Here is a 22,851-nt window from a genome sequence, read left to right as displayed (position 1 = left end):
AAAGATGTCCTTTTTAGTATTCTTTTGTGGCCTATTTCTAAACTTCCAAATGAAGCTTCCCAAATGTTACTGATGGTTGTTGATTTGTGCCTGTATTTTTGTTAAGTTCTGACAAGTTTATCTCAGTGGAAATTTCATGCTGTAGGGGGCAGTGGGAGATTAGTAAGCAGTTCTCCTCCCTTTCCATCGCAGGGATGTTAAGGTCCCTCGAAGTGAAAAGCTCTACACAGAATGATTATTAATTGTGAACACAGAGGAGTCTTCAGATAGACATTAATTATAAATTATACTTCTAGTAGACAAATACAAAGCTAGGGGATGATTTCTGTAGAATAAAATTGGTAATTCCTTTTTAACATAGCAAGGAAATACATTTTCTACTAATGTTAACTGAGTATGAATAAATATATGAGTTTCTCATGTTTCATATGCATATGTAGATATACTTATCTAGAAATATTTTGAGATAATACTGATTGAGGCATTTATTTTGGCATACATACTCTCTACTTTAAAAAAAAATATTAATTAATTTATTCTCCCAATACTCAGTGGTGTCATTTCCTCGGTTTTTATAGGAATGAGGCAGAGAGGGCTTAGCAAGGAGATCAACTTCAGAGCCAGAGAGCTGTTGTTATCAGAGGCTAGAACATAGCACTTTCTAAGAGAAAGAATGGTATATTTGCTATATTTATCAAAATAAGGGTTCTCTGAGCAAATAAATATACACTTGTGGGTGTTCCCTAAAAGGGTAGACAAATTCCTCTGCCAGTCAGAGCTCCCAGAGCTGTACATCCAAGTGGGCAAAGGGGAAAGGGTGATAAAGGGGAGTCTTCTGAGAAGGAGCCCCTGTGGCTAAAGAGCTGGTTTTACTTGAACCAGCAGTCTTGATATCTGTGTAAATACTCTGCATTTTAGCCTTTGATGTGTCTGCTCACTTCTGCTCAGTTTGTTTTCTGTAGATTAAAATGGCTTTGGGGTTGGAGGGAAAGCCTGGTAGGTAGATACAAATTATTGTTTATACATGGCTGGCTTCTCGGCTGCAGAGCATCTTCTGCAGCCACTTCAACAACAGGAGCCCTCACGTGCTTCTTTGAGCAAAACCCCCTGGGGTGAACTCATGGTGAACAGAAGGGAATTTGGAGGTCTGGTGATGGGAAATCATTTTTAACCATCCTGTTGGTTCACTCTAAGTTATCTCATCAATTGGTTATCAAAATGTATGTCTGTATTTTGAAAACATCAGACATTGACAGAGGCAACAGCATCTATGCAAGGATATCTGTACTGTGAATTTCCGCGTTTGCATATGTTTCTGAGGTTAGGTCTGAAAGCACTAAGTACACAGAATTAATATCCTGAGACTTGAACAGACTAACTTTTTACTGAGCCCAAGTCTCTACCTGGTTTTCTATGTAGAAAAAACTATATTCCTTCCAAATACTCAAAACTCTAACTTAAACCTTGGAAGAATTTGTCAAGTGCTGCCTCCACTTAGAATCATGGCCTCTTAGAAAGGAAGGAATTTTAAAGATTCCTTCCACTGCCTTATTTTTCAGATGAGAAAAACCAAGGGCCAGAGATGATGACTGACTTTCTGAGGATCACAGAGACAGCTAGCAACAAAGCTGACAGAAGAGCATATATATCTTCTGAAGCCAGAGCAGAGCTTTCCATTTTGTTTCAGTCTCAAACTTTAGGCTGTGAGGAGGTGCAAATTATCACATCACCATTCAACAGTCTCATAACATAGGGAAGGAAAGAATCGCCTGTATTTTTTCTCCTAGAATGTAGTATGAGGAAATCTGCTGACCTTGTTTTTTGTTATCCAGTCCAACACACACGCACACACACACTTTAATGTTCAATTTTGAGGCAAGAGCTGGATGGGCTATCTACAGGCATTGCTTGGTTCTGGCCATGACATATATTTCACCCAGCACAGTGCCCACGATGTCGTAGGTATTTAATTAACAATGGTAGTCCCCGAAATCTCAGGTTAATGTCAGTGTTTTTTTCCCTTTGATTTTAACATTAGCACAATAGAAATGGTTGGTAGGGAAGCAATGTGGTTATCAGATAGGCAGGGGGAGCCAGTCCTGATGGATGGGCCTTGGAAATATAATTTAATTTCCTGGCCCTTGGTTTCCCCAGTATGATCTCCTAGAATTTTTCCAGCTCTTAAGTGTCATGTTCTGACATTTTACCTTAGAGGAGCTTTGTGGAGGCTATTTGGAGAGCTCTCTGAAATCCCTTATTGTGGAGATTCCAATAGCATCAAAAGGAACCACACATACAGGTTTTTCAGTAAGAGTAGGGAAAGGTTTAATAGTCAGATAATAAATATCTTTAAAAATAGCATTGTTTTTACTAAACTATGTTTTCTACCTTTATCTTGTATCTACCTACCACTTCAGCATTTTATTAAAAATAATAATAATAAAGAGAGAAATGTGGTATCCACATATAAATCAAGTATAAAAATCAAATGAGTATTCATATTTGAACTGACTGTTTATAGTTCATAATGCATGAGCAAAACCGAAAGCTTCTGTGATGGCTGCCCTTGTACTGTTCACCATGTAAGAACTTATTCACTATGTAAGAATTTGTTCTCCATGTAAAAAAAAAAAAAAATAGCATTGTTGTTACATGACTTTGAAAAGGTAGTCTGACCTGTGCTAACCTGTTTCTAAAAGCCTGGGCTCATAGATTGCCTTTGTTTTTTACAACTGCCTATGGAGGCAGAGAGATGCTATGTTAGTGCAACACATGCAGACCCTTATGTTCTGTTGGCCTTCTCTTAATTTATTTTAGAATCCTGGCTCCTTCTTGGAGGTGAGTTCTTTCCCCTAGCATCCACCAACACTAGACTTACAACCGCTCTCCTTTCCTTCTTTCTTTCACTTGGCAAACATGACTTTTCCCCATGGTACCAGAACTTCTATTACTTTTATTTCCTCTAATAATATCACCTAAAGTGATGTGGTAGAACCAAAGAAAACTGAGGGAACACACTAAAGACAAAAATACATAAGAGAGAATGCCAAGGTGATTCTTAAAAAGGCTGACCGAATTCCATGGAAATATTTACTCTTTGGGAGGGAGATAATGTAGAAATAAAAGTTAAGGAAGGATTTGACTTTTTTGGAATAAAATGGTTTTAGATGGATCAGGAAGAGTAATACAAAGCACCATGAACAATTATAAGGCTTGGGAGTAGAAAAGTAGACAACTGGTCCAGAGCAAGAGGAGTGGGGAGGATGTGGACAGGTGGGTTACTTGGGAATGCAAAAGGCTTTTAAGGTCAACCACAGATTAGCAGAGCAACATGGGATCTCAGCCTCTAACAGGAGGCATGCAGGGCAGATCTCTAACTACCTTCTGCAGGAATCCAAGCACCATCTTTGGCTATCTAAGAGTTTTTCATCATTTCAGTGGTCCATACTTTATCTCCATCCAGCATCTTCCTTGCTACAATGAAATCTCACTTCTTTTTGTTACACCTTTCAGGACTTGAGAACAAAAGCCAAAAATCTATTTACATAATAGTAGAAATGGTTTTCCAGAATGATGTGTAAAAACAAGAAACCCATCAAGAAGTATAGACAACAATGAACTCGGAAAAGCAATTAATCTTACTACTTAATTTTCATCAATCCTTTCTAAGACTTTTTAAATAGTTTCAATAAACTTTTGATACACTTTTCAGAATCCTCCTGATTCATTCATACCATTTAAAATAGATACTAGTATCATACGAATATATGGCATGAAGGAAGAATTTCACACACAATCAGGTTCATAACCAAGTTGATGTTTTCCATATAGTATAAAATTGCTGACTCATATTCAGCCTGTGGTAAACTAGGATTTTCCAGATCCAATCTGCCTAGTTTTAGTTGCCCAAGATGCTCAGTGGCTAACTTTTTGTCCCTGTAGATTTTTACTTTTAGTGTTTTCATATTTTAGTCAGTTAAGAACTTTGGATAATTCTGTCTTCCAGAGTATTAAAACCTACTTAATTTAAGAAAGTCTACAGCTTTTGTGAGCACCTTCACATTTTGCTTATAAAAGTCACTAATAAGACTATCTAAAAGATTGTTTTCCGAAACCAGTAGGAATGAAATACCAGCCAGTATGTACACCAGGCTGGCACAGCTCTATGCCTTGGTTGTGGCTCTTAAACTATTGTTGAGCCAGGCCATAGAACGGTAAGGCTGGACTTCCCAATTGGGGAAGGAATAAATAATGATTTTGAAATAAAGGTAGACTCTATTGCTTCCGGTCCTCCCTTTTAAAGAAGGATATCAATTAAGTCAGGCACTGTTTACTTCTTATGTCTCTATGTTGATGTTTAGGTTATTCTCCTACATATTAAAAGAGCCATGAAAACAGATACTGATGCTGACTGGTCTGTAACTTCCAGGGCCTTCTCTTCTTTGCAAAAAAAAAAAGCGAATACAGAAGATCCACTTCTCAATGCCTTTTCGTTTCCACACATTCACACAACTCATGATTCAGAGCCTGTTAGCTCTGTTGACCTGCATACATCCAGTTTTCCCATTGGTCTTTTTCCTCTTATATGGTCAGTTATCCTCTGTCACAACTGGGGACCAAAACCAGCTCATTTCTGAAAAAAGAGTCAAACTGAAGATGTTAAAAGCCTTCAGTCTTACTGGTTTTCTTTGATCATCCCTTTGTGTGTGTGTGCAAGACATTTGAACTTACTTTTAAAGAATGAAGTTGGACTATTGAAAGTAGATTGGTAATAGTATGGTCTCTGCCTTTAGGATTTTAATCAAATAGGGAGCCAAATATCATGGGTAATTTTTTCAGTCATGAGAAACATTTCATTGACATTTTTATTTGACCTGTCAGCTGTTTCTGTTGGTAAGCATGGATTTTTGGTAAACATCAGTCTCTTATATGAATCCCTTTGCAGAGTTGTTACCTTCAATAAATGCTAGACTGATCATCCTACAACAAATAACTTGCTCTTATCCCCTCTGATGTATCCCCAGTTTAGCCTTGGGTAATGAAACTCTTAGGCCTATATTGTTTTGGACTCTCTTGCCAGACTTGCTTTGGCCTTGTGGCATAAGCTTAGTGCCAAATCTTCTTTAACTACACAGGTTGAGGAGAGGGAAGGAAACCAAAATACCTCAATCCCTACATGTCAAGCCCCAGGTGAGCCTGAAGAGTCTCAATACCCCCGTGACTGTGGTCTTCCAAGTGATGCTGCCTGGGGGAGCGTTTGCTCACTGTGGACGTACATTCGTGCCTCCTCCTTGGACTTCTCTCAGCCTTCACATCCACACCAGCCTTGCAACTCTGGGTCCAAATATGTTCTTGACGTAGATGGGAGCAATTAATACATTGTGAGTCACTAATTCAAAGTTTAATTTGAAAACTAGTAACATATTTACAACTGGAGTTCTATACAGTAGACTCACAAAGATTACTTTAGCAGTGCTGTTTTGAACTAAGGAATCTAAAGGTACATTCATTTTCTGGAAATTAGCTTTACAAATTTCAAGTATGTTCCAAAAGAAAAAAAAGATCATGATAACAGGTAACAAAACTGAGTAAAGTGACACTGGGAATGAGTATAATAGTCATGAGGGAGGGGGGCCAAGCTATTGAAAAACCCCATTGATGTGTCCTTTCTTTATTTATTGCTTTCAGCTTTATATATGCATCTCTCTTTAAAGATTTGATGTTTAGTCTAAAAAGATGGGGCTGATCTTTCTTTGGATATCTTTTATTCTGTCATTCAGACTTCTTTCTCCTCTTAGATCCGTCAGAGACCTCTGGTGGTTGTTGTTTTGTTTTGTTTTGTTTTTTGTTTTCCAACTGCTGTGACCCTGGGTTAGGTACTTTTCTTCCCAAATCTTCTCCGTTACTTCTTCCCGAAGTGAAGCCAGTTAAGCTACATGAAACACCCACATTTTAAATTCAGGATTAATGTAATTTAGCTTAACGAGAGAGGAGGAGAGGGAGAGGGAGAGGAGGAAATAAATACATATCTTAGATAATGTGCATAATGGCTTCCTAGCCAGGTCCCAGTCATTTTAGGACTTCACATGAGAGCATGCCTTTGCTAAATGTATATAATTTTTCCACTTATTTTTTTAACAATGATTTGTTAGGAAAATCCTTTTATTCCCCAATGTATTTTTTAAAGCACACAAGCTATGCAATTAAGTAAAAAGTTACTGGCTTTGGTTAAATTGCATTACACAAATAAGTGCCTTTTGGATTTGAGGGAAATATGTATTTATGCTTCTAAGCTCTCCCAAAATCCTGCCTGTTCATACCCACAGCCAAGCTTAGAGGCCTGAAGAGTTCAGGCTGACAGTAGCTGTGAAAAGTTTCATAGCCTTTTAAGAAAGTTCAGCGGCCATGTTTGGGGAAGAGATCTATGTATTATGCAAGACTGCTTAGCTAGTGCAGAGATCATAACATATGGAATTCATAAAGGTCCAATTACAGGACCATCACTGTTTGCCATGGTTTTAACTTATGTAAGTTATTGATTATACTTTCATGAGATCATAATCAAAAGGTTATTCTTTGGTAATGGTGTGTTAGAAGAGCTTTATCCTGAACTTCAAAGCTATTCTCTGAGCCCCAAGAACAAAGGCTTAGAAGTTTGAACCAGGGCCAGAATCAGTCTGTATGAGTTAACGATGTTCCAGCCCATCCAGGAGCCGAATCAACCCATCCACGTGCGTGAACTTTCTCTCATCACATCAGATCAACAGTCATCACTAAAAGATGACAGTTGATTCAGCTTTAATGTGCCTTTAAAAAAAAATCAATCAATCAGCTTGACTAGGGTGCCTGCTCACATCTGCCTCATTACCATTTATTTTAACTGAAATACTGTCATTCACTATGCTCTAGGAGGAGGATGATTATCATTAACTAGGTTTACATCTAGGAAGGGGAATTGCATGCACTGAAGAATGTACAGTAAATAATTCTTTGAGACAAGAAAGCCAATATGTAACTTAAAATAATTAAAAAATAGTAAAGGAAGGTTCAGATTTGTCCTAATATTCTGACATATTTTAAGTGGGGAAAAATAGATTGTGAGGTTACAAGTGGAAACATTAAAGATGGAAAATACGGTGCCCCCTCTTGGGCTCTTAAAGCCCTTATATAAGGATCTAAGGACATAAAACTGTTCCACCAAATAAGCTGAGTGCCAGCATGTGTAATCACACAACCTGTGCTCTGAATCATAGCAGCCCCTGCAAACTGACCTGGTAGGCAGGTTTTCCCCTGGCCCTTTGGAGTGAATCCCCAGGCAGACCCTGGGATTTCTCTAGTCAGCTGGAGATAATAAAATATAGTCTGATTAATTTAGTGCTAGGATTATTCTTATCTCAGTCATTAAAATAGCCACTTCTGTGTAGTAGTTAAAATCTGATCTTCATTCAGTGTTAAAACTCCTCCCCTCCCTGAACTGCAGCCTGGAAGGCACCACAGGTGACTCTTCTTATCAGACCACTTCCAGCTCTTACAGGAGTGCAGGGGCCACCTGGAACAGCGGTAAGAGGTCAGAGTCAGGGTGTTGATACCACCTACCACGTTTCCTCTGGCACCAGTGCATGTTTAGAGCAGAGCTTACAGGCACTTTCCTGGGTTGCTCCCTGGGAGCATCTGGCCTCTTTGCCCTTGTGATGGGGCAATGCTTACCCTACTCAGGCTAGATGCCCCTAACACGGCACCCTGCCCACTCTGTTCCCACCAGCCTGGCCTCCTTGCTCTTCACTGAATGGGAAGAACACTGTCACCTGAGGGTCTTGGCAACGACTGTTCCTTCTGCTGGGGTGCTCTTCCCCCAGATACTCCATCAATTATTTACAAATTTTCTAACATGTATATTGACCTGCTTGTATTGATGTAGAAACTTTTTTGACAAAACAAAAGTACGATTTTTTAAAAATACGAACTGGTTTACGTCAGTAGTATTTATTACTTGTATCGTCTAGTACAGTGTTAGGCAAGGCAAGAGCTCCAGAGGAAGCCTTAGTCTCTTTCTTTTAAGAAACTCAAATAATAATATTATTTGCCTAGACTTACTTAAGGAAATAAAGAGTATTTGCTTCTGTTCGTTCCCATTAAATTCAGTGTTTTAGCCCATGCAACCAATTTCCTGTATTACAATTTGAATAGAAGGAAATAACATGATAGGTAAAACGTTATTGTGGTTAAATTATGCTGTGCTTATATTTACAAACACGCTTGATTTTCCTGGATCTTGCCTGGTACCCTAGGGATCAATTTCAGCCAACAGCTCTGATCCTGACAAAGATTTTAAAGTAAATTAATTCTAATTAATTAGTAACAAAAGCTTTCCAAATTGAAATGTAAACAGAAGAATAAATCATTATGTTAGCTGGTCTTTCTTTATTCATTCCTTCTCTCACTCATCCACTAAGCATTTACTGAGCCCTTTCAATGTGTGAGGCACTGCTCAGTGTACTGAGGCTACACCAGTGAACAACAGAGGTCAAGTGCTGGTCTTCATGGGGCTTGCTTTCCATGTGGTAAAGAGGAGGAGACACATAATTTTATAAATGTTTAAATGGGCATATGTACCCATATGATGATAAGGGGTGTGTGTAAAAATAAGGCAGAAAATTAAAATACGCATGCTCTGTCAGAGAGGATGAACAGGCAAGGTTGCTTGGAGGAGATGACATTTTGTTAGAGACTAGAATAAAATTGAGGGAGCAAGCTGTGTGGATATCTGGGAGAAGAGCTCCCAGAAGAAGGTACAGTTAGTGCCACATCCCTCAGATGGGAGGGTACCTGGCATGTCAAGGAAACAGCAAGGAAGCCAGAGTGGCTGGACCAAGTGGGTGGGGAGCTGTGGTTAATGAACAGCCAGTGGGGGAGCATTACTGCATCACTTGAGATGTGTTCTTCTCTATGAATTGAAGTTTATTCATTCAATACAGATGCCAACATGAGGCTTTCTTCTTTTTTAAAAAGCTTTCTGCTATGGAAAATTTCAAACATATACAAATAGAGACAGAATAGAAAAATACACACCCATTTATCCATCAACACAGATTCAAGAATTATTAACTCATGGCCAGTCTTGTTTCACCTATACTCTCCTGCCCCGCTCTCCCCCTCTGATAGTGTTTTGAAATAATCTCAGGTATCATATCATTTTATCTACAGATATTTTAGTATGTATCTATAAAAGATAATAATTTAAAAATCCTCAAAACTATTAAAAATAGTTTCCTAATATAATCAGGTATCCAGTCAGTGTTTGAATTTCCAACTATCTGTCATAAGTGTCTTACATTTTTAAGGGTTTATTTAAATGAACATCCAAATAAGGAACACACATTGTGATTTGTTTATAAGAGTTGTGTCTCTTTTAATCCATAGGTTTGGCCTCCATCTATCTCATTTTTTGATTCCTTCAAATTGTTGTTGAGGAGACTGGGTTTGGGCCTATAATTTCCTATAACTTGGATTTTGCTGGTTACATCTTTGTGTGTTCTAAATTTCCTATAAATTAATAGTTCAATATGATATTTCTGATTGTTTGAAATCTAAAGAAATAAGGTAATTCCAACTTCATCTATTTATGCTACCCTGAACTGTAAACCCACATCTGCAAGAAGCAGAAAAGGAAAAGATTTCTTGAGACTATTTCACAGCCCCTGCTTTCCTTTTGAGCTCCACTCCCTATACCCACAGCACATGGGAATGTTCCTCAGGACTGTGGGAGCCCCTTGATCACACTTCTCCAGCCACAAACACCCAGCAATCCCCAGACTTCTCCTGTCTACATACAGGTTCTCTTATTGTCTAGATACTTCTGCTGGCATGCCCCACCAATAAGGGACTTACGTGTTGATCCTGTTAATGACTTCATTTGTTGAATGCTTGCTAGGAGCCAGCATTTGCTGCCTCCTTTACACACATTATTTATTTTAATCCTTGCAACAACTCTATAAAGTAGGCGGTGGTCCCTCTTCAATTCCTCAAGCGTGCCAAAGTCCTGCCAGAGTTTATGCACCTGATCTTTCCTTTGGCAAAATGCTCTCCCCTCTTTCACCTGTTTAACCTCTGCTGATTAAGCAGATCTCAGTCAAATTACATATTTTCAAAGCACTCTCCATACTTCTCTGAAGCACTTTATCACAATCTTAATTTTTTTAATTATTTGATTAATGATGAGCTCCATAAGGACAAATACTAGATTTGCTTTTACTCGTGCTTGGAAGCATAGACATACACAGTGCCTAGTGTCTGGCACACTCAATACGTATGTTAAATGAGTAAGAGGCTAGGACTGTGCCCAAGACCAGCTAGTAAGTAGGGAATGAGAATCCAAGCCAAGAGGGTCTGAGGGTAGCTCAGATTTTACCCAAACTCACCCTAGCCTGTGCACATTGTTATCTGAACTGGTAGCTGCCACCACAGAGAGCCAGCTCAGGACCAGCTCAAATCTGTCTGTTCCTGGCCACATCATCTTCCATTTCCTACTGACTTGTGACTGGGATCCATCCCAGTGTCTTACCTCCCTCAGTTAAGGCCTCACAAGTATACTTGGGCTTCTGTTTCATTTAAAGTCAGAATTTTCCTGACTTGGAATCAACATACTAAGTTGCAATTTACCTTTTTTCTTTTAAGATATGACTAATTGGACTCAAAGCTTGCATTCATTTTTTATAAACAATTTTTGAGTCACAGGAACTATGTTAGTCACAGGGGCTTCAACTTACGATAGACAAAGTCCCTTCCATAGAGGAGAGTTTAGTGGAGAAGACAAGTAAATAAACTCTTATGTGTAAGTGTAACAGTAAATATGAGGGAAAGTACAGGAAAGAGGCATCTGGGGTAATGTTTAACCAAAGAGATGACATTTCACCTGAACCTGGAGAGGTAAGTCAAAGTTTGCTTGGTGGACAAGGGCAGGGAGTGGACATTGCAGGCACGGAGTAGGGAGCAGGGCTAATGAGAGCACGGCAGCTCCTTGGACTGCAAGTTTGTATGGCTGGATCAAGGGCTTCGGAGGGAAGAGGCTGGCGGGCAGAGCCAGGATAAAGCTGTAGCTAAACTCCTCCTTGTGATTAGAGACCATTATGGGTTTCTCTTGGGGGCACTGATATTGTCCAATTGGTATTTAGGAAGAAAAACTGGATGATAATGTGGACCGGAGGGTAAAATCTGGATGGCATCAATTAGTAGGGAGATAGATCAGGGGATAACTACAGGAGCATGGTGGTAGTAATGGTGGGAAGAAAAAGAAGGGAATACATTTGAGAAATCAATGAGATCTTGCCTGGTACCCTAGGGATCAATTTCAGTCAACAGCTCTGATCCTGACAAAGATTTTAAAGTAAATTAATTCTTATTAATTAGTAAGAAAAGCTTTCCAAATTGAAATGTAAACAGAAGAATAAATCATTATATTAGCTGGTCTTTATTCATTCCTTCTCTCACTCATCCACTGAGCATTTACTGAGCCCTTTCAATGTGTGAGGCACTGCTCAGTGTACTGTGGATACATCAGTGAACAAGTCTTAATTTTGGTAGTAATGGTGGGAAGAAAAAGAAGGGAATACATTTGAGAAATCAATGAGCGTTTGTGGAGGTGGTTGGTGAGAGAAAAGAGTCTAGAAAGACCACCAAGTTCATATCTTGGGTAATCAGATGAGTATCTTGGTGCTATCTAAAACATATAAGTGAACAAGTTCATTGAGGCAGTAATGAGTTTGTTCAAAAATGTTAAGTCCAAGGGGAGAAGTCTGGTAGACAGCTATCTGTGTGAATCTAGAGCTCAGAAGAAAGGTGCAAATTTGGAAATAATTGAAATGTAGGTATAAATTGAAGTCACAGAAATGGATAAAATCCCCCCAAGAAGAGAGCCAAAGCAAGAAGAACAGACCAGTAGTTGTTTTCTGGAAGCATCAGTATTTAAGGCAGTGGTTATTAATCTTTTTTGGGGGGTCAGGGGCTCCTTTAAGAATGTGATGTAAGCTAGGGTCTAGTCTCCTCAGAAAAAGAGTCATATACACATGAACACAAACACTGTGGATTCTCTAAGGGTGCATGGGCCCACATTCAGAACTCTTTTTATGGTGCAATTAAAGAGACAGAAACATGCAAAGGTCATTAGAGAAAGACTGACCAGAGAAGGAGAGGGGTAACTCAAAGAGACAGTTGCTCTATGTAGGTCAAAAAAGAAGAGAAAGAGAAGTTGATTGTAATTTAAAATTTCAAAGAATACAGGCAAGATTAAGGTGGAAAAATGCTCATGGATTTGACAGCTTGGAGGTCATCAGTAATCTTTTATGAAAAAAATTTAACATTAATGGGGCAAAGACTGTTCTGTAGTGAACCAAAGACTGATGGGCATGCAAACCAATGCCATGAGTGCAGACTCATCTGGAAGCATTGTAATGATGGGAAGGAAGGATAGCTCAGGAGAAACAGGGCTGAGGTTTTAACCTTTTAATCATATTAATATACCTGAGGGAAGATGACACTAGTGATGGAGCCAGTCTCAGAGGATATGGGAAGGAAGCAGGATTGAATGTGGATGTGGCTTATTTGTGGTGGGTGGAGGAAGGTTTGAAAGAATTCATATCTAGCAATCTCTGTGTTCTTTGTGAATAGGATATTGTCATCAGCTGAATGAAGATCATGGGAATAGGGCACAGGACTCTGGGGACTCTTGAAATTGTGTGTAGGAAAAGGGAGAAACACAGGATGTTTAAAAGAATTGCTCAGGGGCATTAGGGAGCAATTGAAGTTGGCCACGCAGATTTAGTCAGTCCTCAGGTTATGAGGTTTCATCATCAGTGTTCTCCAGGAAATTGCTTCAGTGCTGCCTGAGTTTTTCTTTTTCTTAAAGAGAATAAATGATGCATGTTTGAGTAACAATTTTAAAATAGCAAATATCTAGAGAAGCTTAGAAGATTAAAAAAGAGCTAATTGTGCTATATGTTTTAGGCAATGGCTTTTTCTGAAATATAAAAAAAAAAGTATAGTGATGACTATTATTTGAATCTTCCACTAGTAAGACTAGTTCCCTAAAATTGGGCTTTGAAAATCTGTAACTAGGAAATTATAGACTTTTTTTTTCCTGTTTGGCTCATAGCTAGGAACAGAATAACTAGTCACTGGAGGATATCTTGTAACATAGTATTCTAATGTATGAAATTGCAATTATATGAACAGAGAAGTCAAATTAAGGCATATCTCATGACCTATACTAAATACCTTAATGCATCTTTTCAAAACATAAAGTTAAGGGGAAAAGTCTGGGGTTTTTTTCCTGTTTTTTATCAAAGAAGTAAGTTGATACTGTCTGTGTGGATTCAATAAAAAACATATTTAAAAATTTCAGAACACTACCTGAAACTAAAACTAAGAAAAATACGACCCAATGTTAAATATTTTGAAGGCCATCCCTGAGAATAATCTGACATTTCTAAGTCAGTTTAAAATTTTCAAACAATTTTATCAATATAATGAAATCAATATAAACCTTTAGAGAAACTATACACTATAAAGAACTCTGAAAGAAATGGACATTAATTTTGCCTCTTTTGAGCCTCTTCTATGTGCTACCCAAGTTTATTTGTACATTTTATAAATGTTATGTCCCCCAAAACATTATGTGCTGAAATACACCACTATGCAAACTGCATGAAGGGGAGACCACGGGAATGAGACACCGCTGAAGAATGAATGTTCTGCGCCAGGTGTAAGGTTGTTTGCTCAGTTTTTTTAATTATTTAAGAAATAGCTCTTAGCACATTCTCTCTCCCACCCCATATAAATGAGTACCCAATGATGCTTCTGAGGCTTTAAGAAAAGAAATATTCAAATATAAATCTTGAGATGAGAAGGAAAAAATAGAAGTATTCCTTTTCCTTTCTCAGAACTGAAATCACCCTCTCCCATCGCCTCTACAATACCTGCATTCACATGGCTGCTTTATTAGCCCTCCCATATTCTCCAGGAATTATTGTCTTAATATCTAGGAGAAACTTGTGGCTGCACTCCTGAGTTCCTCCACACTGCTTCTTTTTCCACACCTCCTGCTTGGACTGTCCCTGGTCCCCAGGGTGGCAGCTGCACCACTTGTAGTGAAGTTTTCTCTCCTTCCCCCTTTTTTCCCTTCCTTTACCCCCCAATATTACCCAACACTGCCCTTCCTCCCAGTGCCCAGTCTTTAGGTTGGCATTGACCCATAACTATGCAAATGCTTCCAGTAGGACAGGTTAAGTGTGAGGAGGAGATACTGGTCCCAGAAGCCCTAAGGAATAGAGGGGTTCTGAAGTTTTCAGAAGCCCACTGCTGCCCACATTGCTCTTTCGGTGGAAATTTTTGACAATCTGGGGAAAGCAGTGTGCTGAATGGGGCTGTATGTTGTTTAGAGCCTACTTTGTATACCAATACCCTTTTCTTTTCAATCTTTAGAAATAAAAAAAAAACCATTCCCCAGTGCTTTGCCTTTCTACTTCCTTGTCTCCTCTCCCTCAAAAAATAAAAATAAAAAGCCCTAGCTTTTGGTTTTATCTAATGCGAAGTAGCAGTATAGCGCTCTATCACATTGCTTTTCTATGTTTAGGAGTTTGAAAAGGGAGTGACTAGCCAGTGATTTGTCAGATAGCCAGGTCTGTTTCTGGTTTGCATGAGCAGTGGTGGTTCCAAACCATGGGAGGAAAAAAAATGGAAAATGTCTTAGATATTTCAGATTCATGTGAAGCCAAACCGTATGATCTCCTGCCAGTTGTAGTTTACAAAATTCTCGTGGTCCCGGATGTGTTTACTTGGACTTTAAGTTTTTATACTACCATTATATTCCAATAACTTCACTTCTTCAACACAGCCCACTGCCTGTGGTCTAGTCTAGTGTGTATAAAAACGGTTACTATAATAGAAGAACCAGGCCATCTGAGAGTCTCCCTTCAAGCAATGTTCATTTCAATGTCGGTTAAGACCAGTGAAATAATTAAATAACTACTCTGCATGAGAAGGTGCTTTTCCTTTTTGTTTTTGAAACAAGTTCTTCTCAGGGCCAGTTTCAAAAGAAGTCAGGAAAATAGTCATTGTTGGTAATACAGTTCCCCAGTGACATTGCAGTTGTATATTAAAATTTACAAATGGCAAATTTCCATAAATTTATACAATTTTACAAAATGTATAAGCTTTTAGAATTATATAAATTACAATTATGTATATGTGTAACTGTATAACTTACAGAAGAGACTCAAAAATGAAATATGAACCAGGAGAGAATTGGCAAAGTCACGTCTCAGAACTGGACCTTGTTTACACTATCTGCTGTGTTCTTTCTGGGAGCCTCATTGCCAAGGTTTTGTTGCCAAACAAGCATAAAACAGTTACAAACTACACACAGATTGGCTGAATATCAAAATGTCAATATTCATTTGATTGCTCTTTTTTTTTCCCCAAAAAATGTTCTCTTTTCTCTCTGTTTGCTGCAATGACTGGCCACACAGCAAAGTAAAAGAGAATCTTTTGACCCATAAAAGTAATTTAGCAGTTGCCAAAATGCAAAAGCTGCTTCCTGTCTGTAGAATCAGAAGCTAATACCATTTTACCACAACAATGTGTTCTAGAATGCCCTGGGCTTCTACATCTGGATGCTTCTCAGTAGTTCATTCATTCACTCAGCAAATATGTATGAACCACCTTGCTGGGCAGAAGGCTGAGTGAATGTTGAGTATAGAGTGTTGGAAAAAAATGTAATCCCACGCTAAAGCACAAAGAATCCAAAATGCATGTAAGAATTATGATATACACATGTGAAGTTTTGGAAGAATATATGGCAGTATGCATTAAGGGCCAAACTGTTTTAAGTCCAATGGCAGGTTGATAGAGGTGAGAACACTGGAATATGGTCTGGATATGGTATGTCCAGAGCAGGACCGTGGAGCTCCAGAAAAGGATCTCTGTGGAGGAGGAATAAGAAATAAAGGAAATTTGGAGCCAGACTGTGGAGGCCATGTTAACAGGCTAAAGGCCTTATCCTGGAGATAAGGGCAGACGGGAAAGGATTGCGATGTGGCAAAAGTGATGTTTTAATTATATGCTGGATTATGCTCTGGAAGATATTTTAAAGAGTAAGGCAAGAAGGATATTTCACAAAATGTTGTAATAATGCCAACATGAGGAAATAAGGCCGGATTGGGGTGGAAGCAGTGGGAATGAAAGGAAGAGACAGAATCAAAAGAGATGATAAATGGAAAAAAGATAAGATTTTGGTGTCTGGTTATCAGGAGATGAGGTAGAGGCAAGAAATAACAATGACTCTGAGGTTCAGGACTTTTGTTATTGGAAAAATGATAATACTGCAGATACAAAGAAATTAGGTGGGGAAGCTTGTCTGGAAAGATAATAAATTACGCTCCCAGCACACAAGCACAGCCACGAGGCAGTGTGAATGGTTCACACTGAGCATTGTTGCCCAAAAGGAAATAGCTCAGTCTGTGAAAGTGCATGAATTTTATGACAAAATATAAAGAGAAAAGAACTGCGGCCTGAATCCTAACCATGTTTGACGATCGTGAGCTGAGAAGAGGAGAGCTAATAAGGAAATTCAGGAAAATCAAAACATGGGAGAAGAATCAGCAGAGCGTCACAGAATCCAAGGATAACGAGTTTTGCATTTGAAGGATGAAATTTTGCAGAAAGGTGCCAGGCAAGAATGTGAGATCTGGCAATTTTTGGTCTAGACATTCAGGCGTCAGATTATTTTAAACATTGGGCATGCTTATCTGTTTTGTTGGGAACTTTCCCATTGAATTATTTTTCCTTTCTAGCTTTTTTAGTTGGTTTCTTATTGCCCTTCACATTACAGTGTAGGAGCTATTTTATATCCGTTAGTATTTCTCATACCCAGCACTTAGCTAACCTGCACACATGTGCAGCTACAGTAATAATAGCTTGTGAGAATTAACTGAACAGTGACTGGCATGTACTCGAAAAAAATGTATTTATAATATACATGCAACAAAAGTTATTTGTAAATGTTTAAACTTCATGGAATCTGTATGTTTTGTAGTTTTGTATCTATAAATCACCAGAGATTTTCTTTGGGACAAATGGAATACCTTTATTGTTTTAGTGTTCTCCCAAGAACACTTAGATCAGCATCATGATACATGAAGTTAAAGTGGTTTGAGCCATGGTTTTATGAAGAACCTTTAATTCTTAACTCAGAGGTTCCTGCAATTATGGTGCTTATTAGATTAAGTATACACCATAAACCCAGAAGTTCAAAGGTGAAAAAGAAATACTGGATTCTCTCCATTCCTCCTAATGGTTAATGCAATTCTCTGCTTCCTTTCTCTATGTCTACCCAAAAAAAGAGGGCCAGAGTGAAGGCTTTGTGAGTTGTCTCATTTTGTTGTTTAAATGATGTCTTCATCTCTTCTGGAAGGAACAACCCTAATATTCAGCCAAGTCACTTGGAAGCAACTTAAATAGCTTCCAGCCCTCCTCTTCTCTTGATAATATTTGGGTGTCTTTTATATTTCTCCATGAAAAGAAAATTTACTGCATGGCAAACCAGGCCAGCAGGATTTTTCAGCAACTTAATTTAGAAGTGAATTATTCTCCTGAATAGACCCATTCTTTGTTTGAATACAAGGCAATCTTTTCATGTGTTTCCCAAATAATCAACCTACTTACCTCTGCCTAGGTTTCCACTAATGTCATTTAATGAAACAAAATGTACTTTCTCCTAATAGAGGTTTCACGCTTTCCAATATGCTACCTCCCTGTAACAGTTCATGCCCTGGGTTCCTTTTATCTAAGTAATAAATCTACAATTTGTGAAACTTATTCCCAAACTTTACAGCTAGCTCTCTGTTCTCTTTGGCATAGAATTTAGTTTATATTTGCCCCAAAATAAGTTTTTCCAGTGGAGAAGTTTGGGACTAAGAATATTTATTATATTATAAATAAAGTAAAAAAGAGAAAGTCCTGTCTAGAATTTAGACTGTGACGTTATAAATCTATCACTTATTTCATCAGCCATTTTCTATGACTTTGAGGGAAATATTTTAGCCCTCAAGTTAATATATGTCATGTCTGCTTCATGGTGATAATTTATGTGTGGAAATATGTATATGGTATTGGTGGTTTTGGTAAATCTCTCTGTAATGATAAAGTGAACCTTAGAAGTCCATATCAAGATCAGAGACAAAGGTTTGGTCAATTTCTAAATGGCTTTCAAGTTGGAATTTTTAAGACAGCAATGAAAACAGCACATGGACAAACCCCCTTTTAAAAAAATATACCAAGTATGAAGGAAATTCTGTACTCAGAGATTACAATATCATTATGCTCTTCAAAAAAAAAGACAAAAAACAAAGGTTTTCTGCTAACCACCTTTTGCTGATAAGATACAAGCAAGCAACTGTTTTGACCAATTCCTGCCCTGTGATACAGTCTTAGAATTACACTAAAAAAACCATGGTTCTTTACTGATTCTCAAAGAACTCAAAGGGGCACCCTAAAACCTCTAGTGTGAGATTTGTTATTGATAAAATCAGAGTATTGGCTGTCCACAGAGGTCTGCTAAACCAAGTGAATCGTGTTGAGCAGTCACGCCAATGCTGATTATAAACTCAGATACTGAGGATAATGGACTATGTGCTTCCCAGATTACTTTACGTTGTCAGACCCAAAAGTAACAGCAGAGATACAGAAGCTCTATTAAGTTACATTCCTGGTCTGTGAGGGAAACTCTTTCACTTCCACATTCTTTGATCATCATCAAAAGTTTTGAAAGAGACATTCAAAAGCTACTTTAATACTGAGTGTTGGTTTTTCTGAAGCACACTTTCAAGGAGACTTACAAGAGACTTAATCAAATGGTCAGATGATCATAGCTACATTAAATAGAAGTCCAAGAAGAAATTTCATCTATGATCAGAAATTATACAAATGGAGTCAGTGATTATCATCAGCCACACAAAACTGAAAGCAGGGTACATGATTAATGCTGTTTTTAAATAAATGTGTCTATTTCACTATACAAAGCAGGGAAACACATGTAGAAAATTGGGAAGAGAGGAAAGGAAAAGAAAATAAGTTACTATCAATCTTACACAATCACTGTTTTAATCTTGGTGTCTAAGTCTTTTATCCTTCTTCTTATTAATACAAAAAATTGTTTTTAAAGTGTACTGAAATTGCATTAGTTTTCATAAATATACTTTTAAAATATAGCACCCATATAAACATACATTTAATTTATGAAGCTCAAAGATGTAATTATGGAGCAGCAAATGATAACGTATTACATGGTATCTGAAGCAATATAGCCACTGACATGTTTTATTTTCAACATGTTTGCAATCTATGCACTCAGCTCTTCCATGATTATATATACAAATGATTAGAATAAACCTTGGCACGTGGTAGGCACTACACAATTTTTTGTTGTGTTATTGTTGCTAGTTGTTACTGTACTTAGTAATATAAATAACCCAGTTATAAACTAGAAGGGCATACAGACCAAATACATTTTAGAACAAAATGTTAAATGACAAATACTAACCAGTAAAGAGTAGATGGGAATACACCTGGTAGAAGTCATTTAAAACACCTGAATTCATGACATGCTATCTAATAGGTAGCCCACTTTTTTAATAGTCGTCATTTTTCCAGCAGGTACAAAAACAACATTTTCTCTCTCAAGGGCATTTCATTCCAAGCTGAATTACGTTTCCTGATGACACTCTTTCCATCAGACATCTTGGTATCCTCTGCATTCCCTTAGACAGGAGGAACTGACTATATTAGGACTCTTTCTCCAGAGCCCTCCTACTGAGTGCATTAATAAAATTAGTTCATGCAACTGTGTTGCCAACCTAAGGACCCTTCATAGTGGTCTCCTGGAACCACTGCCACAACACAAAGAAGGGGATGCAGTAGGAATCTAGTCAATGAAGGTGCTCTTTTGGCCTAATGAAACCGGGAAGTGTTTTTCAAATGACTCCAGGTGTAGACAGTGTCCTTATAGTAGCAGAGATTACTCCTTCACATTATCATCCTTACATGAAGTCCGTACCACCTAATACGTGGATTCTTGACTTACAGCAGAAAGCTGTGTGAATGTCTACCAGATCTCTCTTAACATCTTACATGTTGGAAAATCAATTTTATACTGCATGTAAGAAAAGTCATATTCTTTTCAAAACCAGTTTCCAGCCCATGTTTATATAATTAAATTGCTTAATTAACCCATCCAAATGCTGGATATCTCTACAGATAACTGCAGAATCAGTCAACTTCCTCACATTAGGCTCCTGTGCTCTTTATTGATTGCTCTTTATACCTATGCAAGAACACATTGTCTCCATCACCCTTTTAATATCACATTGTTTCCCAACCCTTTTACTAACCCAGCTGAGACTCAGTTAAGCATCAAAGCTCTGCAGTGGGATTATACATCGCTGTTTGCAGGATTTCATGGCCATCAATATAGCAGGCATCATTTTCTCAACTAGACTTCCTAGGAAAATGAAAATGTTTACGATGTAAAGTGTTACGGCTTGTTATCATGTTACAGTGGTGGTTTTTGCATTTTTAGGCTTTTCTCTCCGTAATTAAATTGAGACCTTAAATATAAACCTGCCTACTGAAAAAAATGTTAATAGCAAGATCATTAAATTTTGGACTTTTATATCTTCTTTTGCCAATTCATTGCTGTTTTCATTATCCCTTATATGTTGCAGCTTCCCAAATTCTGATCAAAAGACTCACTTCAGATTTGAAAAGAATTAAAGAATGACCTGAGAAAACTGAGGTAGATTTCCTAAGGGCTAACTGATGCTTGTTTTGATATCACTTGTTTCCGAATGAGCATTTTTTCTCAATCCTTTTAAAAGACTATAACTAAATAACATCATTTAGACTAAAACGCTACCTTGTGGATATTTTGGATTCATGTTTCTAATGTTTTTAAAGGATCACGTGTCTTCAGTCTAATTCTACAGTTTTAAAACCCAAAAGGGTGAGTTATGCCTATGCAAAATGTTAGACATTGTGTGCTCCAGTGCCTGTAGTGAAATACGTCACTCTGCCTCCAGAAGGATGATGAGTTGAGAAGTGCCTTCTCACTCTCTCTGGTTTCCATGGTGCTGATTGTCCACGTCTTTTGTTGTAGGCAGAATACTTCTATGAATTCCTGTCCTTGCGCTCCCTGGATAAAGGCATCATGGCGGATCCCACTGTCAGTGTCCCTCTGCTGGGAACAGTGCCTCACAAGGCATCAGGTGGGTGGTCTTCGCCTCAGAGAAAGATTTACACTTAACATGTAATGGTGATAGGAAGAATATTTAAGATCCAGATGTCGCCCATCAGAGGGATTATGGAATGTTTTCCTGAAGAGATCTGTTGATTTTAGGGCAGCTTAGTTGTTATGAGCCTATCTCCTTTGGGCAAAAGATTAGGATGGGGATGAATAAATAGCAGTTTTATAATTCCCTGAAGTCTCTAGAAAGCCCCAGCTCATACATGATTCCAGAACAAAAAAAAAGAAAGTTGCCACGTGACATATATCCAGCCAATATCTGTGACTTAATGTAGTCTAAATAAATGTGGCAAGGATGCAGACCATGGGGCTGGGGGCAAAGAAGAACATGGGGTGTCAAGAAGAACTTCTCCAGAATGAGCATTATATTAGATAGGAATTTGAAGGAGAAAAGAGACATGGAAAAGTTGGAAAAATAGGTTCAGTCATTAGATCTAATCATCCTTCTCTGCTAAGAAAATAGAATATGTGAAATTTGTTTAGGGCTTTTCCTCTTACAAAGTACCAACTCATGCATTACCTAACTTGAGTTCTGGGAGGGAGTCAAGGCCAGAATTATAGCTCCATTTCAGAAAGTAGAAAAGCCGTATGAGGCTTAACTAACTTTCCCCAAATCATATATAAGTAATAAGCTGTGGGGCTGAGCTAGGCCTCAGTTTTTATGACTTAAGGAAAATACAGAGATCACTAATGTTAACACGTTCAACTATTTCCTTCTAGTCTATGAATATGTATTTTTACATAATTGCGATAATATATACTCAGTTTTGCATCATGATTGTTTTTTGCTTTTAGCATTTTAACATAGGCATTTCCCCAAGTCATTGTAGATTTTTCCAAAAGTTGCTTTTAATGCCCTCATAATATTCCATTTATGAACAAACTGTAATTTATTGACTCATTTCCTTATTCTGTGTTACTTAGGTTATTCTCAGGCTTTCCACACCGACAATGTCACAGTGAACATACTTTGTAAAGTAATGATGGTTTACTGAGCAGGAGGCCTCTTTGTCTCATTCGCCGTGATGGCCAACACAGGGCCCAGCACAGAACAAGTATTCAGAAAGTACTTGTTGGTTGAATGTGTATACCAGCATCTTGGAGCTCATCTCATTCTTTTGTTAAAATAGATTCTCAGAAGTAGAATTATTGTGTCAAAGAATATGAACTGTGAATTTTTTAGAAGTCTCTTAGAACAAATTGCCAAAATGCCAAATTGCTTTCCACAAAGGGTATGCCCATTTGTATCCTAGCTGGCATTTCAGGAGAGTGGCTGGCTCACTGTAACCTCATCAAATACAGCTTATTGATCATGTTAACTATTTTGCTGACTTAAAACATGGAAAGTGGTTTCTCGGTGTTCTCATAAGTTGATATTTTTAAAATTCTTATTGAGGTAGGGGATATTTTCTTGTATGTGTTAAACAATGTAAAATGTGTACCATGCTCATTTTATTACTTTAATTTTTTTGAGGGGGGGTATGCATAGGCTTTAAAATCCT

At 38.0% G+C, this 22,851-nt stretch overlaps 1 protein-coding gene across 2 annotated transcripts in view; it reads left to right on the top strand.

Moving 5' to 3' along the window:
• WIF1 (WNT inhibitory factor 1) overlaps positions 1-22,851 on the top strand; it is a 67,843-nt gene that overhangs the window by 17,965 nt on the left and 27,027 nt on the right. For both annotated transcript variants that reach the window (XM_036894972.2, XM_036894971.2), the window contains exon 3: positions 21,203-21,311. In XM_036894972.2, coding sequence (XP_036750867.1) covers positions 21,203-21,311 — 109 coding nt within the window. The remainder of the gene's footprint in view (positions 1-21,202; positions 21,312-22,851) is intronic.

Source organism: Manis pentadactyla, chromosome 10, assembly GCF_030020395.1.
Source record: "Manis pentadactyla isolate mManPen7 chromosome 10, mManPen7.hap1, whole genome shotgun sequence".
Lineage (NCBI taxonomy): Eukaryota > Metazoa > Chordata > Mammalia > Pholidota > Manidae > Manis > Manis pentadactyla.
Note: the sequence above shows the minus strand (reverse complement) of the source record. Positions and strands in the feature narration are given on the sequence as shown.